The 14,804-nt window shown below is 37.8% G+C and overlaps 1 protein-coding gene across 4 annotated transcripts in view; it reads left to right on the forward strand.

Moving 5' to 3' along the window:
- The window catches only part of ASH1L (ASH1 like histone lysine methyltransferase), a 151,513-nt gene that overhangs the window by 30,179 nt on the left and 106,530 nt on the right, over positions 1–14,804 (forward strand). The window contains exon 2 of one of the 4 annotated variants that reach the window (XM_067539159.1): positions 12,516–12,549. The exons of the other annotated variants lie outside the window; for them this stretch is intronic. Within the exon in view, the coding sequence (XP_067395260.1) occupies positions 12,516–12,549 (34 nt within the window). The remainder of the gene's footprint in view (positions 1–12,515; positions 12,550–14,804) is intronic. 4 annotated transcript variants of the gene reach the window in all.

The raw sequence follows: 14,804 nt of genomic DNA on the forward strand, positions 1-14,804 counted from the left end.
ATAAGCGTTCTTGTCTGTTACCTGACTTCTGTTCAAAGTTTTACTATGTTTTTTGGCCGCTTGAAAAAGAGAATTCACCCCTCCTAAGCTTCCAACTTTCTCAGTAGTGTAATATATTTTCTTTAAAAGAACTGTCTGCATAGACATGACTGTTACTTCTAACATCTTTTAATAACGTAAGTACGGAGGGGACACATTCACATTGACAAATTTAAACAAATTTTTATTAATCACCTGGTTTAACACACCGTTTTACAACCACCTATGAAAATGGATGCTATGACCTCTACCATTAGTGAGTCTGAGCTGGTTCATTCTTCCATTTTGTTCTTTTCCAGATTTTCCTTTCCAAGATCTGTGTTTCAGACACAAGCAAAAACAGCTGATGCATGATAGATTTACTCCCACAGGGATACCGAAGTGTAGATTCTTAAAGGCCTGTAGAAAGGCATCATTGAGTTGTTGAGAGATTTTCAGAAAAGAAATAGATGTAAGCCCCCACTGCTTGGTGTGTACATAACCCCATCATGCCCCCATGCTCGACTGTCACTTCTTATAATTTCTTTACCTGAGTTGGGTCTTCTCCGTTCTCGTTCTCCTTCTCCACCAGCAACTCCCATGATCCATGGCCACCTTCCTCCATGGGGACGTGAGGCCATCACGCTCGTCGGGCAGCCTCATGATCACTCGGGTTCCGGTGTATCCATCAACATCTAGGCCAAAAGGCCCCTGTTGGAACTGTTGCTGATGTAGCATTTTCTCCACAGGCAGTTAAAGGCCCCTGGAGATAAAACAAATTCTGAAGTTCTCATGGGAATGGTGTAGGAGTCCAAGTTTTCCTCTCAGTGTTTCCACGATTTTTGAAACACACGTTCTTGAAACAAGACGGGCTCTTCCACTTGACGCTGAGACTTCTAGGGGCAGTGCTGCTGGCCAGCTAATTGTCAAACCCCAGAGATCGGGCAGGGGTTCCGACCTAGACCCCCGCGCTACACCTATTCCGATTGGTACACGTTTCCCTCCTGGGACGGCCTAAGTGGGTGAAATCCACTCTGATTGGTGGAGGGCGGTGGGAGGAGTTCTCAGAGGGGGTCATATGAGGTGTCCATCTTGACCTGGAAGTAATACCCCAGCGGGGGCAGGCCATAAGGTGACAGATGGGCAGGACCTGAGTGGTCAGGGCCTGAGGAGTCAGGGGCAGGGCCAAAGTTGGATTGATTGTAGGGCCCTTGTACTACTCATGCACTATGGTCTTTTAATATGGTGATGTAATCCTGCTCTGTGTCGCCATCTCATCTGAACTAGCTGACACTGGAACAAATGACCTGAGGTCTGAATGAAATCATTGAATGAGAGCCTGTTTACTGAGGCTCAACCCAGACAAGACTGAAATAATGTTGGTAGTTTGGAGGAAGCAACAGAGAGTTGTCAAAGAGCAACCCTGTTTGAGAGGATGTGGCAGCTTTGTTACAGTAGCAGTGACCAAGAATTTCATCTGTTCTTGACAAGATGAGTGCTATGGTTTCTTTCATATGTAGGCCTCGCTACAGTCATCCATGTTTTTCATTTCAAGGATAGGCTACTTCAGTGCAGCCTCAATGGTACTATATTGTGAGGGCATCTGGAAGCTTAAGAGACCACATTTTTTTTATTAAGCCATATTTCACTCAGCACATTGCATCAGTTCTATGTAATCTATATTCTGTTAGTTTTCATGTGGAATGGAACACACCGATTTTTAACTGGACCTAATTGCTTGAGAGATTGCCACTCTCCCTGTGTGTGATACTGCTGGATTTGTGAGCAGTAGAGGCACTTGAGCTAGAACTCTTTTTTTCCATTTAAAAAAAAAAAAAAAGGATGTTGGCAGGGTTTTCAGAATGTAGGGTCTTTGGCTCTGGAGTTCACCTGCTTGGTCTACTAAAGCCCATATATGTTAGACTTTGAAGTTTGCCTAGAAGTTTATCTATTTTTCTAGGCATTAGAGGAAGAGGTTGGACTGAAGGTGGAGGGAAGTGAGATGGGGTTACTGTGATTGATTGATTTTTTTGTTTGTTTGTTTGTTTGCCACTACAGGCCTCCATAATAATAGCTTTCCGATACATACCATATTCCTATGCTCAAAAAAATTATTATTTTGAGATAAATTTGATCAACTGTGTTTCCTTACAATAACACAATTATTTAAAAATAAGGAAATCATAAGCAAAGGAAACATTCACACCCAACACAATTCCAGTGTCCAAGCATATTAGCCCATTGCCATCACAATACTTAGCAACACACTAAGGCCTTTACATGGTGATGTTACAGCTCTGTAGTTTGTTTGCTCTCAGTGTAGCGTTTTAAGAGTAGCAAACTAAAGTGTGTCCACACTACTTTGTTATGGCACTTTCATTGTTGTTCCACATTGCATCCACACTGCCCTGCAGCAGTGTCCACTAATCATTCAGCATTACTAGGCAGATATCCCATGGTGCACTGTTCTGCTCCTTTGTTCTGTATTTTTTTCTTATCATGCATTGTGGGATGCATACCAGAAAACTACAGGACATGTGGGACTTGAGATCCAACTAACAAACTTCCATGATTCCTCTCTTGTCATCCATTCCATTTTGCCAGCACCATTTTCAAATTGATGTCAGGCAGCATGGAGAACCCAGTGCAGAGCGCCATGATCATGACAGTCATTAATATGAACAGAATGATGTACATGCATTCTGAGTTGCTCAGGTGGATTGATTTGGCTCTGTAGTTTAAATCGAGCTGTTGATGCTACCATGGTATGGCTAATGGTGGAGGATGAAACTGAGCAGTTGCTTCTGCAGAGCGTATACCTGGAGCAACTGTACTCAGTGGAACACCTCTTTTGGGCTTGACCAACTATCACTGGGTGGTGGGAGAGGACAGTGATACTGGATGACTAGCAATGATTACATAAAATGCAGCAACTTTCCTAGAAATCTACTCAGAGCTCACCTTGGAGCTGCAGTAGCAGAAGACTAACATGAGCTCTCCTCGATGTGGAGAAGCATGTTGCCATTATCTGGAAGATTGACACTCCCAGTTACTACTGGTCAGTAGTGAATCCAGTTTGATGTGATTAAATCAACTGATGGGGGTGTTGTGGTGGAGGTTTGCAATACTATGAGGAGGATGCCATTATGTCATGTCAAAGCATGGCAGTGCACAGGAGGTTATTGATGTATTTGCACGAATGGAATTCTGAAACTGTATTAGGTTTGTTGATGGGGGACACATGCTTATTCTTTGCACCCCGCACTAGGCCAAAGACTTGATTAACAGGAAGAGATATTTCTCCATGGTACTGCAGGCCTGCTTGATCGTTGTGGAAGAGTCACCATTATTAATGTGGAGTGATCTGGAGAGATCCATGATGCAAGGTTATTTAAAAATTCAGGCCTGTCATCTTGAATGAGCAAGGGACTTCTGTTCTTCAGAACCCTGGATATTAATGGAGTTATGATTCTTCTTGTCATAACTTACCTTCTGCTTACCTTCTGAAAAGACTGGATGAGTTTAGCTGTACATGAATTACTTTAAGTTTATTAGAAAATGCATTTGAGTGGAGGGGGAAAAGTGACAATGCTTCTTTTTAACTGTGTGGCAGGAGCAGTGCTCCCTTGTGGAACTTCCAGGTGCCCTGACACAGCTGCCGGACTCCTGGTTGGGGAAGAAGTTTCAGTAGCCCCCTGTAGCGGGGCTCTGCCACAACAGCTAATTGTCCACTCAGTCTTATCCCCCTGTGGGGGAGTTGGAGAGGCTCAGCTGGATGCTGGCTGGATGCATCTTTTCTGTTTTTAGATGGATGGGGCCAGGTTAGTAATAGCCTGCATAGGTTCACATGCAATCTTTATCTTGGATATCATCACATTTAGCCAAATCACCGAGACAGAGAAGGATTCTGTTCAAAAAGGCAGTGGGCAAACTGAGAAGATATGCAGCATTGCCATTTAAATGGATGGTTTCTTTGCAGCTGGTGCAAAATTGGAAGGGAACCAACTTGCCCTATGTGGAACCTGAGTGACAGGCCGGATGTTAATAATATTCATGGTGACTGAGGTAGTGAGTCAGGGGGATGGGGTGGGATTAAGAGCTCTGTTTCGTCCATGTTGATCTTGAGCTAACAGCTGATAATGGTTTCTGGGGAGCTCTGCCTCGTTTAGTGCTCACCTGAAAATTTATATATGTTCACTACATAGCTTAGTTAGCCATATACACATGCACTTACTGCCACCTTCATTTCAAATACTGATAAAGTGGTAAAAAGATAGATAATTAAGCACCACACCCAAGAACACGGGACTTTTGGTTCCATATCCATTGCCTAATCCTCAGGCCACAGTGCTTCTCAAACAAGTCACTGTGATTTAGTTACTGAATCTGAAAATTGTGGTTAACAATACTTGCTATAATACATTAAATCTTCCTGAAATGTAAACTAAGTTCTTGACTTTTGTAAAGTGCTTTGAGAGTTGGTGAAAATCGCTATATAAGAATATTGATGATGATGATGTCAATGTTCATGCAGATATTTCCACTTCTTGCTTTTGGAAATATTTTAGTTGCTGCTTATAAAAATACCAAGTAAAACCTTTGAGTTATACTGGAAAGACTGGGTGTGTGGGTGGGTGTGGGGACATGGGTCAGGTTAGGGTACATTACATTCTTGAATGAACTTTACTGATGTACATAAGTTATGCTAGTCCATTTCCTAGCAGTTACACACTTTCCCCCCCAAAAAAAAACTATTGTGATCACCTAGCTAGGATTTTTCAGAAATGTAAAAAACTTTATGAAGCGGGGGAGAAGGAGCATAAAAATAGAGAACATCTGTAGAAAGGTTGAATGCAAAATGAAGCAGTCAGTCAAAATGAAATCTCATCCCATCAAAGTTTTGTAAGTTCCTCAAGCCCCAGTATTCATGGTCTAAGGTATTTATCATAACTATATCACCATAATTATGAACAAGCAGCCAAAACAAGTTTATCTTCTGGAGATATTAGACTGCTTCTAGATGGTGTTTTATGAAGGAGAAAAGACTAGCTAAATAGTTTTTCAAAAGCTAAAGTGGACTTCAGGAAAAAAATTGCAAATAGTTCTTTGACTAAATTAAACATAGGCAGTAAAGAAATGATGGCAAATTTCATGGCCAGAAGGGCATGGAAAATAAACTGATAAAGGCTTTGAATTTTTTAGGGAGATTATATGCAAACTTTAAATAACTTCAGAAAGAATGGTAATTTGTATTCCTACACTTTTTAATTCCTCCTTGATGTAGATGTACTTTTTTCCAGAATTATAGGAAACTGGAAAATAAATATTACATAAAATGAAGCTAGAACAAAATAACAATGTTCTCACGAATGAAAAACAGACAAACTATGGGCTCAGTTTTAAAAATTTTTAGATGCCTTAATAGGACATCCATATTCCACATATAGATGCTTAAATTAGCACTTAAAATAGGCTTTTACTCACCTTTTGACCAGTTTCAATGTTCAAATTGAAATACAAATGACTTAGTTGTCTACATTTTTAAAAAGTAATTCTCTCATGGTTAACACTTTAATTTTTAACAGAAAATAAATGAGATCTTAAAGCCTAACTATTGTTTTTGCTAAAAGGTCATGAGAAGATAAAGAATTTCAAATACTTTTGGGCATTTACTGTGAAGACTTGTAAAATCTTACTAGCAAGCAAATTGTTTGTTTCCCAGGGGATGTTTATAGGAACGCCTAATTCAAATAGATTGTTTGCATTTCATTACTGGAAACGTGCATAAAGGAGTAGATTGGTGCTGCTGAAATCATGCCACAGTGATGGAACAAGATAGTACAAGAGGTAACTGATACAGCTAGAAACTCAGTTATTCAACATTTATGAATAAGCCAAGTATTTTTAGTGTTATTTCCCACTATTTAGTATGGAGAATTTAAATGTTTAAACTATATTTCATGGCATCCGGAAAAAATACCATTATTTAGTGGTTTCTCTCCATTTGCCATCCTCTACAGCTATTTTTTTTAAAAGTATATTTGAGTGTTTATCGTTTTTTGTCTGAAGAGAGAATATATCTTTAGAATGGGAAGGAAAGTGCTATTTTGTACTTTAAACTCAGAGCCAGAACCTTTCTGCAGGCCTGGATGGCTACTGATGCTGAAGTGAGAGGCTTGAATGCCAGTCAGATCAATTTGGATCATCACTTTCTAATGTAATACAATATTTTTCTCAGATATTTTATTGCTGGGGTGGTGTCCTTGAAGGGTATGAGTACACTGCGAGTAAAGGTGTGATTATGAATGAGTAGGCATACCCGTGCTAACTTTAATCTAGCCAGCACAGGTAACAGCAGTGTAAATGTGGTGGCATGAGCTTTAGTACGGGTACTATGTACTAGTACAGTATATGTTGCCACATATATACTGCTATTGTTAGCCATGCCAGCTAAATCAAAGCTAGCACAGATATGTCTGTTCATGCTACAATTGCACTTTCACCTGCAGTGTAGACCTACCCCAAGGAACGTGTGTGGGATAAGGTGGCTTCTGATGACCAAAAAACAGGTCCTGCACTTAAAGGTCTACTTAGGAATTTTAGAAAAATTATAAACCACTGTGCAAAATTGTTTAATATAACAAAAATGATAAAAGGTTAAGAAAACCTGACCAATGAGGGAAGGTTAAGAAAACATAGGCATGTTTACTCTTGAGAAAAGAAGAGTGAGGAGGGACCTGATAAGCAGTCTTCAGATATATTAAGGGTTGTTATAAAGAGGATGGTGGTGAATTGTTCTCCATGTCCACTGAAGGTAGGATAAGAAATAATGGGCTTAATCTACACCAAGGGAGATTTAAGGTTAGATATTAGGAAAAAAATTATAACTATAAGGTTAGTTAAGATCTGGAATAGGCTTTCAAGGGAGGTTATGGAATCCCCATTATTAGAGGTTTTTGAGAACAGGTTGGACAAATACTTGTCAGGGATGGTCTAAGTAGTGTAGGGGGCTAGACTTAATGACTTCTTGAGGTCCTTTCCAGCATTACATTTCTATGATTGGAGAAAGCCTTTTGTAGGAAAGCCTAGGAGAAATTAGTGGAAAGTGGTAAATAAAAGCTTACAGTTCCCATGGGAGTCCAGTATTCACGCAGATGAAAGTGCACGAACACTGGTGATAAAAGGTTTGCAGCTAGTTTATATTTTCCAATTGGAATTGCCTTAGTTTATGAGGTATTTAAAATACAATAAGGAGGGCAGAATATAGTATTTTAAATATAGTAAATGTAAGAATCTTAGGTAGTGTTGAATGTTTTATATTTATGATCCTTGTACATTTTAACTACTAATGAGACTTGTAATTAAGCTGGATCCAGATACAAGGGATGATGCTGTCTTGGTTGTGCTAGGTATTGAGCAATAAATAGTTTTCTCATATTAGGTTTTAGCTGACAGCATCTCATGGCAAAACTGATACAGTAGAACCTCAGAGTTACGAACACCTTGGGAATGAAGGTTGTTCATGACTTTGAAATGTTCATAACTCTGAACAAAATGTTATGGTGGTTCTTTCAAAAGTTTAAAACTGAACATTGATTTAATACAGCTTTAAAGTTTTACTATGCAGAAGAAAAATGCTGCTTTTAACCATCTTAATTTAAATGAAACAAGTACAGAAACAATTTTGTTACCTTGTCAAATCTTTTTTTAAACTTTCCCTTTATTTTTAGTAGTTTACATTTAACATAGTATGGTACTGTATTTGCTGCTTTTATTTTTTCTTTTTTTGGGGGGGGAAGGGTTCTGCTGCTGCCTGATTGGTACTTCCAGTTCCAAATGAGGTATGTGGTTGACCTGTCAGTTTGTAACTGCTGTTCCTAACTCTGAGGTTCTACTATATTTACACAGCTGGTTGAAACTTGAAGATTGCTCCTCTTAAATGCTTTAGAAGTTAGAATTAGAAGAGTCCATTTTCAAGTATCTGAGCTCTTAAGAAATTAGTGAGAGTCCTCAAAACTCCAAAAGGAGTGAGATGACCACCCTCAGAGTAATATTGAAGTTTTTTAAATTGGGAGCATTAGACAGATCAAAAGATTTCCTAAAGGTCTCAGATATTTTAATTGTTTAAGCTGTAAAAGAAAAACTATATAATACCTGTATGAATCATGGAACTGAAAGCTTGTGCCATATTTCTCTGTCTCTCCATGCTTCTTTTTGTTGCTTTCTTTCCCCATCCCTGCATTTGCATGTCATCTACCTAGAAGGTAAGCTTTTGAGGACAGGGACCATATTTTGGTATGTATGTGCAAAGTACGTAGCATACTGTTGTCACTATTCAAATAATTAACCTAATTTTATAAGTGGAAAATATTTCAGTGACTTAGTCCACACAGTGGGTTAGAGCTTTTCACAATGGATAAAAAAATAATAGTACTCAAATCATTATTTTTATTTAAATCAGATTTTTTTTATTTACATGTTACTAGTTCATAGTCATACAGCTTAAGGCTAGAAGGGACCACCAGATCATCTAGTCTGACCTTCTGTATACCACAGGCCACCCAGCATCCCGCACATTAGACCCAACCATTCTTTACTTCTCCCCCCCTTTTTGCAAATTGCTAAAATGGACGTTTTGTTTTGTTGTTGTTTCTGTGTAATAGAATTTCAGTTATTACATAGAGATTTTGTTTAAGTAGTTTCATACTTAAAATGCTCATCTATGCTAAAAAAATAAGTGGAAGGCCTCATTAACTTTCTTACTGTGTAAACATTACAAGCTCAAACAAAATTAATAAGCAAATAGCCTATGCTGTATTTGTAGCCAGTACCACCTTTTGATACATACAACTTCCACAAATCTAGAAAGCTAAAATGTTTCATCCAGTCTCCGCCCCTCCTTCAGATTTGCAATTTCAAGTCAGTGGGAATTATGCTCCTAATCAGTTAGTTGCTCTTGCAGTTCCACCCTAAACTGTTTAAAATATGGGCACAAGAACCTAAATTTAGGCTCCTATTTTTGAAAATTTTGGTCTGCGTATATTAAAAAGGTCACAAGTTTGCTAATGAATTGAAAATCTTAACGTTTCATTAATAATACTAAACAATATTGTTTTGATGTTACAAAGATTTTATGCCGCAAAGAGAGAAGTTTTCAATAAAATTTTAGTCCTTGATGCTACAAATACTTATGCACATAATAAACTTTAAAGACATGAGCTCAGTGGAACAGTTAATGTTAGTAAATATACATATCTGTTTAAGGGTTTGCAGGACACAGGACTTAATTTTCAATATTTTATATTTTGCCTGTACTAGTTTTGTGAAATTAAAATAGACTACCAAGAATGGCATTTTAAAACCACATGTATAAAATTGAATTACTTAAAAATCATAGTTCCAGAGGAGTAGCCATGTGAGTCTGTATACAGCAAAAGCGACGAGAGTCTTGTAGCACTTTAAAGACTAACAAATTTAATTTCTGCAGGCATAAGCTTTCATGGGCTGTAACCCACTTTGTCAGATGTAAGGAATAGAAATCAAATAGTCCGTGTCCGTCCCCAAGACTGAGGAACAGACGGGTGCCCAGAAGTCACCTACTACAGGACAGACCCAACAAAGAAAACAACAGAACTCCACTGGCCATCGCCTGCAGCCCCCAACTAAAATCTCTCCAGCACATCATTAAGAATCTACAACTTATCGTAGCAGATGATCCCTCATTCACTCAAGCTGTAAGAGGCAGACCTATCCTTGCTTACAGACAGCTCCCCAACCTGAAGCAAATATTCACCAGCAACAGTACACCATTCAAGGAGAACACTAACCCAGGAACATACCCCTGCAATAAACCCCGTTGCCAGCTCTGACCCCACATCAACTCTAGTGACACCATCACAGGTGCTAACCACATCAGCCACACCATAACGAGCTCATTCACCTGCACATCTACTAATGTAATATATGCCATCATGTGCCAGCGATGCCCCTCTGCCATGTACATTGGCCGAACCGGACTGTCACTACACAAAAGAATAAATGGACAGAAATCAGACATAAAAAATAGAAACATCCATAAACCAGTAGGAGAGCTCTTCAGTCTCCCAGTACACTCTGTAAATGACTTGAAAGTTTCATACTTCTACAAAAAAACTTCAAAAATAGACTTCAAAGAGAAACTGCTGAGCTTGAACTGATCTGCAAACTTGACACAATCAAACTGGGTCCAAATAGGGACTTGGAATGGTTATCTCATTACAAGAAGTAATTGTCACTGTTCACACATTCTCGCCTGCTGTTTGATTTCTATTCCTTACATCTGACGAAGTGGGTTACAGCCCACGAAAGCTTATGCCTGCAGAAATTAAATTTGTTAGTCTTTAAAGTGCTACAGGACTCTGGTTTGTTTGTTTTGTTTGTTTTTTTTAAATCATAATTAGTTTAAAAAAAAAAAAAAACTTGATTTAAATCAGTTATTTAAATTGCTCCACTCTGGTCCTTTTTATTAATCAGCAGAAGTTATTTACCTTTGCAAAGAACCATTTTCTTAACCTTGTTTATGTAGCACACAAGCACTATTGATAATTTGTCTAAAAAAATGACATTGGTTCCAGTGAGAATCAGCAAAGATGAGGCCTTTAATTTTGGCAGTTTGTGTAGAACCCGAATGTATTTTTCTACATTTAATATATTTCTTTTCCTCCCCATTAGAATAGAAAAGCATGATTTCTTAGAATTACTGTATCCTTCAAGCTCCTTCCTGAACACCTGTATCCTGCAAGCTAGAGCAATGCCTTGTTAATTTGTGTCTCTATCAGAACACAATAGGTTTTCTTGGTCTATGTAAAAATTCAGTTTGAGGTTTCAGATCCAGTATAAACTTTATCTAAGATTATTCTATCTGGCTGTCAGGGAGGAAGTTTGGTTAGGCTCGGAGTTTTAAAAAAAACCCAAAAACTAGATTAAATTAAAAATCATACTGTGCTTTTTTGGAACTTAATGAAAATTTATTTTAGTTTAATTTAATCCTTGGCTATAAGTTTTTATACCTTTTGATGTTAGTTAAAATATACATATACAAAACCAAAACAACAAATCACATACACACACACAATGCATACTACAAAACAAACAAAAAAACCCTCAAACCAATACTACACACTTATGGAGGTGCTAAAAATATTATGACATCATGATATAAATCCCTGGTATGCCCACACCTTGAATATTGTTTGTAGTTCTGGCCGCCACATCTCAGAAAAGATGTATTAAACTTGAAAAGGTACAGAGAGAAGAGCAACAAGAATGATTAGGGATATGGAACAACTTCATGTGAGGAGAAATTAAAAAGACTGGGACTGGTGAGCTTAGAAAAGAGATGACTAAAGGGGGATATGATAGAGGTCTATAAAATCATGAATGGTGTGGAGAAAATAAATAAGGAAGTTTTACCCCTTCACATTAACACAAGAACCAGCAGTCACTTAATGAAATTAATTGGCAGCAGGTTTAAAACAAATGTAAGTACTTCTTTACACAATGTACATTCAACCTGTGGCACTTGTTGCCAGGGATGTTGTTAAGGCCAAAGGTATAACTGGGTTCAAAAAAAAATGTAGATAAGTTCATGCAGCATAGGTCCATTCATGGCTATTAGGCAAGATGGTCAGGGACACAATGCCATGCCCCAAGTGTCCCTAAATCTGTGACTGCCAGAAGCAGTCCTGATGACAGGATGGATCACTTGATAATTGTCCTGTTCATTCGCTCTGAAACATCTAGCACTGGCCATGATCGGAAGACAGGATACTGGGTTAGATGGATCATTGATCTGACCCAATATGGCCAGTCTTATGTGTTTATGATCGTCAAATCTCACCTCCCATACAACACAGGCCATAGAACTTCCCTAAAATAATTCCTAGAATATATCTTTAGAAAAAATCCAATGTGGATTTTAAAACTTTCAGTGATGGAGAATCCACCATGACCTTTAGTATATTGTTCCAATGGTTAATTACCCTCACTGTTCAAAATGTATTGCCTAATTTCTAGTCTGAATTTGTCTGACTTGAACTTTTAGCCATTGGATCATGTTGTATTTTTCTCTGATAGATTGAAGACCTCATTCTTCTTTGTTCCCCATGTGGATACTTATAGACAGCAATCAAGTCACCCCTTAACCTTCTCACCATTAGACTCAACAAGCTCAATCTAATTCGCTTATCACTATAAATCATGTTTTCTAATCCTTTAATCATTCTCTTCTCTGAACACTCTCCAATTTATCATTATCCTTCTTCAATTGTGGGCACCAGAACTGGACACAGTATTCCAGCAGTAGTTGCACCAATATATAGAGGTAAAATAAACTCTCTGTTCCTACTTGAGATTCCCCTTTATTCATCAGAGGATCGTATTAGTTCTTTTGGCTACAGCGTCACATTGGGAGCTCATGTTCAGCTGATTATCCACCCTGATCCCCAAATCTTTTTCAGAGTCACTGCTTCCCAGGATAGAGTTCCCCATCTGGTAAGTATGGCCTACATTCTTTGTTCCTAGATGTATACGTATACATTTAGCTGTATTAAGGCGCGTATTGTTTGCTTGCACCAGGTTTACCAAGAGATCTGGATTGCTCTGTATTAGTGACTAGTCCCCTTGATTATTTACCACTCCCCCATTTTTTGTGTAATCTGCAATCATTATAGTGGTGATTTTGTTTTCTTGCAAGTCACTGATAAAAATGTTAAATAGCGGAGGGTCAATAACTGATCCCTCTGGGACCTCACTGGAAACACACCTGCTCGATGACGATTCCCTGCTCACAATTACATTTTGAGACCTATCAATTAGCCAGTTTTTAATCCATTTAACATGTGCGATGTTAATTGTATGTTCTAATTTTTAAATCAAAATGCTGTGCAGTCCCAAGTTAGTGTGTTATGTCAACACTTAACTTTTTTTAAAATGAAATTACAAGTTTGGGTGATAAAAAGGTATTTGTTTGACAGGCTCTATTTTCCATGAATTTACCTGGATTTTCATTAATTACATTACCCTCCTTTAATTCTTTATTAATCGAGTTTCATGTCAGCTGCTCCATTATCTTGCCAGGGATTGATGTTAGGCTGAGAGGCCTATAATTACCTGGGTCATCCTGTTTACCCTTTTTTAATATTGGCACAACATTATCTTTCTTCCTGTCTTGTAGAACTTTCCTCTGTGCTGCAAGGCTTACTGAAAATGAACATCAACGGTCCAACAAGCTCCCCATCATCTCTTTTAAAACTCTTACATGCAAGTTATCTGGATCTGTTAATTTAAAAATACCTAACTTTAGTAATTTTTATTCAGTGTCTTCTGGAGACCCTAGTGAAATGGAAAGAATGTTACCACCATATGATGAGACCATATCATCTGTTTTTTCTCCAAATACAGAACAGAAATATTTATTGAATACTGCTGCCTTTTCTGCATTATTTTTGATAATTCTACTATTGCTATGTAGTAATAGGCCAATACCATTTTTAGGATTCTTTTTGTTCCTAATATATTTTAAAAACTTTTATTGTCCTTAACTCTGCTGGTCATTGAATCCTGCTTGTGTCCTTTTGCTTCATCTGTCAATTTTCTACAATTCCTTATTTCTGATTTATATTCATTACTATCCACTTCCCCTTTCTTTCACTTATTTTTTTTTTCCCTATCTAGCCAATCTAGCTATCTTTTTGAATAGCTTCTTAACCAACCTGGTTTAAAGGGGAAATTTTTTAACCATCAGAACTTTCTTTCTCAGTTGTGGGATTGTGGCATGTAGTAAGGTGTTCTTAAATTATTTCCAATGATCATTCACATTTTTCTGATTAAATTCTTCTTCCCAGCTGATCTGGCTCATAATTGTTTTCAACTTTGTGAAATTGGCCCTATTAAAGTATTAAGTATTTATATTGCTGGTGTAAACTTTATTCTCCTTGCACCTTATAAATGTCATCAAGTCATGATCACTGGTACCTAAGCTATTAATTTTTAGTTCTGTGATAAGTTCCTCTTTATCTTTTAGGCCAAGGTCTAATAAAAAAAATAAATTCCCCCAAGTTGGATGCAACACACTTTGAGTTAGGAAATTGTCATCTGTCATGTTTAGAAATTACAAGGATATTTTAATACTGGCCACATGAGACCTCCAGCATGTGTCACTAAGTTTGAAGTCTCCCATGATTACACAGGTGTTTTTTTTTTTTTTCTGCACATTATAGATGGTCATCTTGTTCCCTGGTGGGATTTGGTGGTCTGTAGCAGACACCAACTGATATCCTATCTTGTGCTTTTTCTGTTAGTACATTAAGAGATAAGCTTTCAAGATCTTTCTTCTGAGTTACCAGTGTTTTGGAAATTGTCATGCCTTTTTTTATATCGAGTTCCATTCCCCCTCCTCTTTTGCCCACTCAGTCTTTCCTAAATAGGTTATAACCATTGATTTTAACATTCCAATCATGCGAATCATCTCTTCAAGCTTCAGTAATATCAACTAGAGTGAAATTATGCTCATAAATGAGTAATTTCAGTTCATCTTGTTTGTTATCCAGGCTCCTATAATTTGGTGTATAGGCAATTAAATATTTTTTCTCTTCATGTCCTTAGATTGTTTGATTAATTTTGTTTGCAACACCTTGATTTTTATGTTAAGTGCTCATATCTTCCCTACTTTTACCCTCTCCTTTTTACTAATAGTTTAATGCCCCCTTGACTATTCTAGCCAGCCTGTCTCCTACTACTCCCTTCTA

This window comes from Emydura macquarii, unplaced genomic scaffold (genome assembly GCF_026122565.2).
Source record: "Emydura macquarii macquarii isolate MOO-44397 ecotype Brisbane River unplaced genomic scaffold, CSIRO-AGI_Emac_v2 contig_527, whole genome shotgun sequence".
Lineage (NCBI taxonomy): Eukaryota > Metazoa > Chordata > Testudines > Chelidae > Emydura > Emydura macquarii.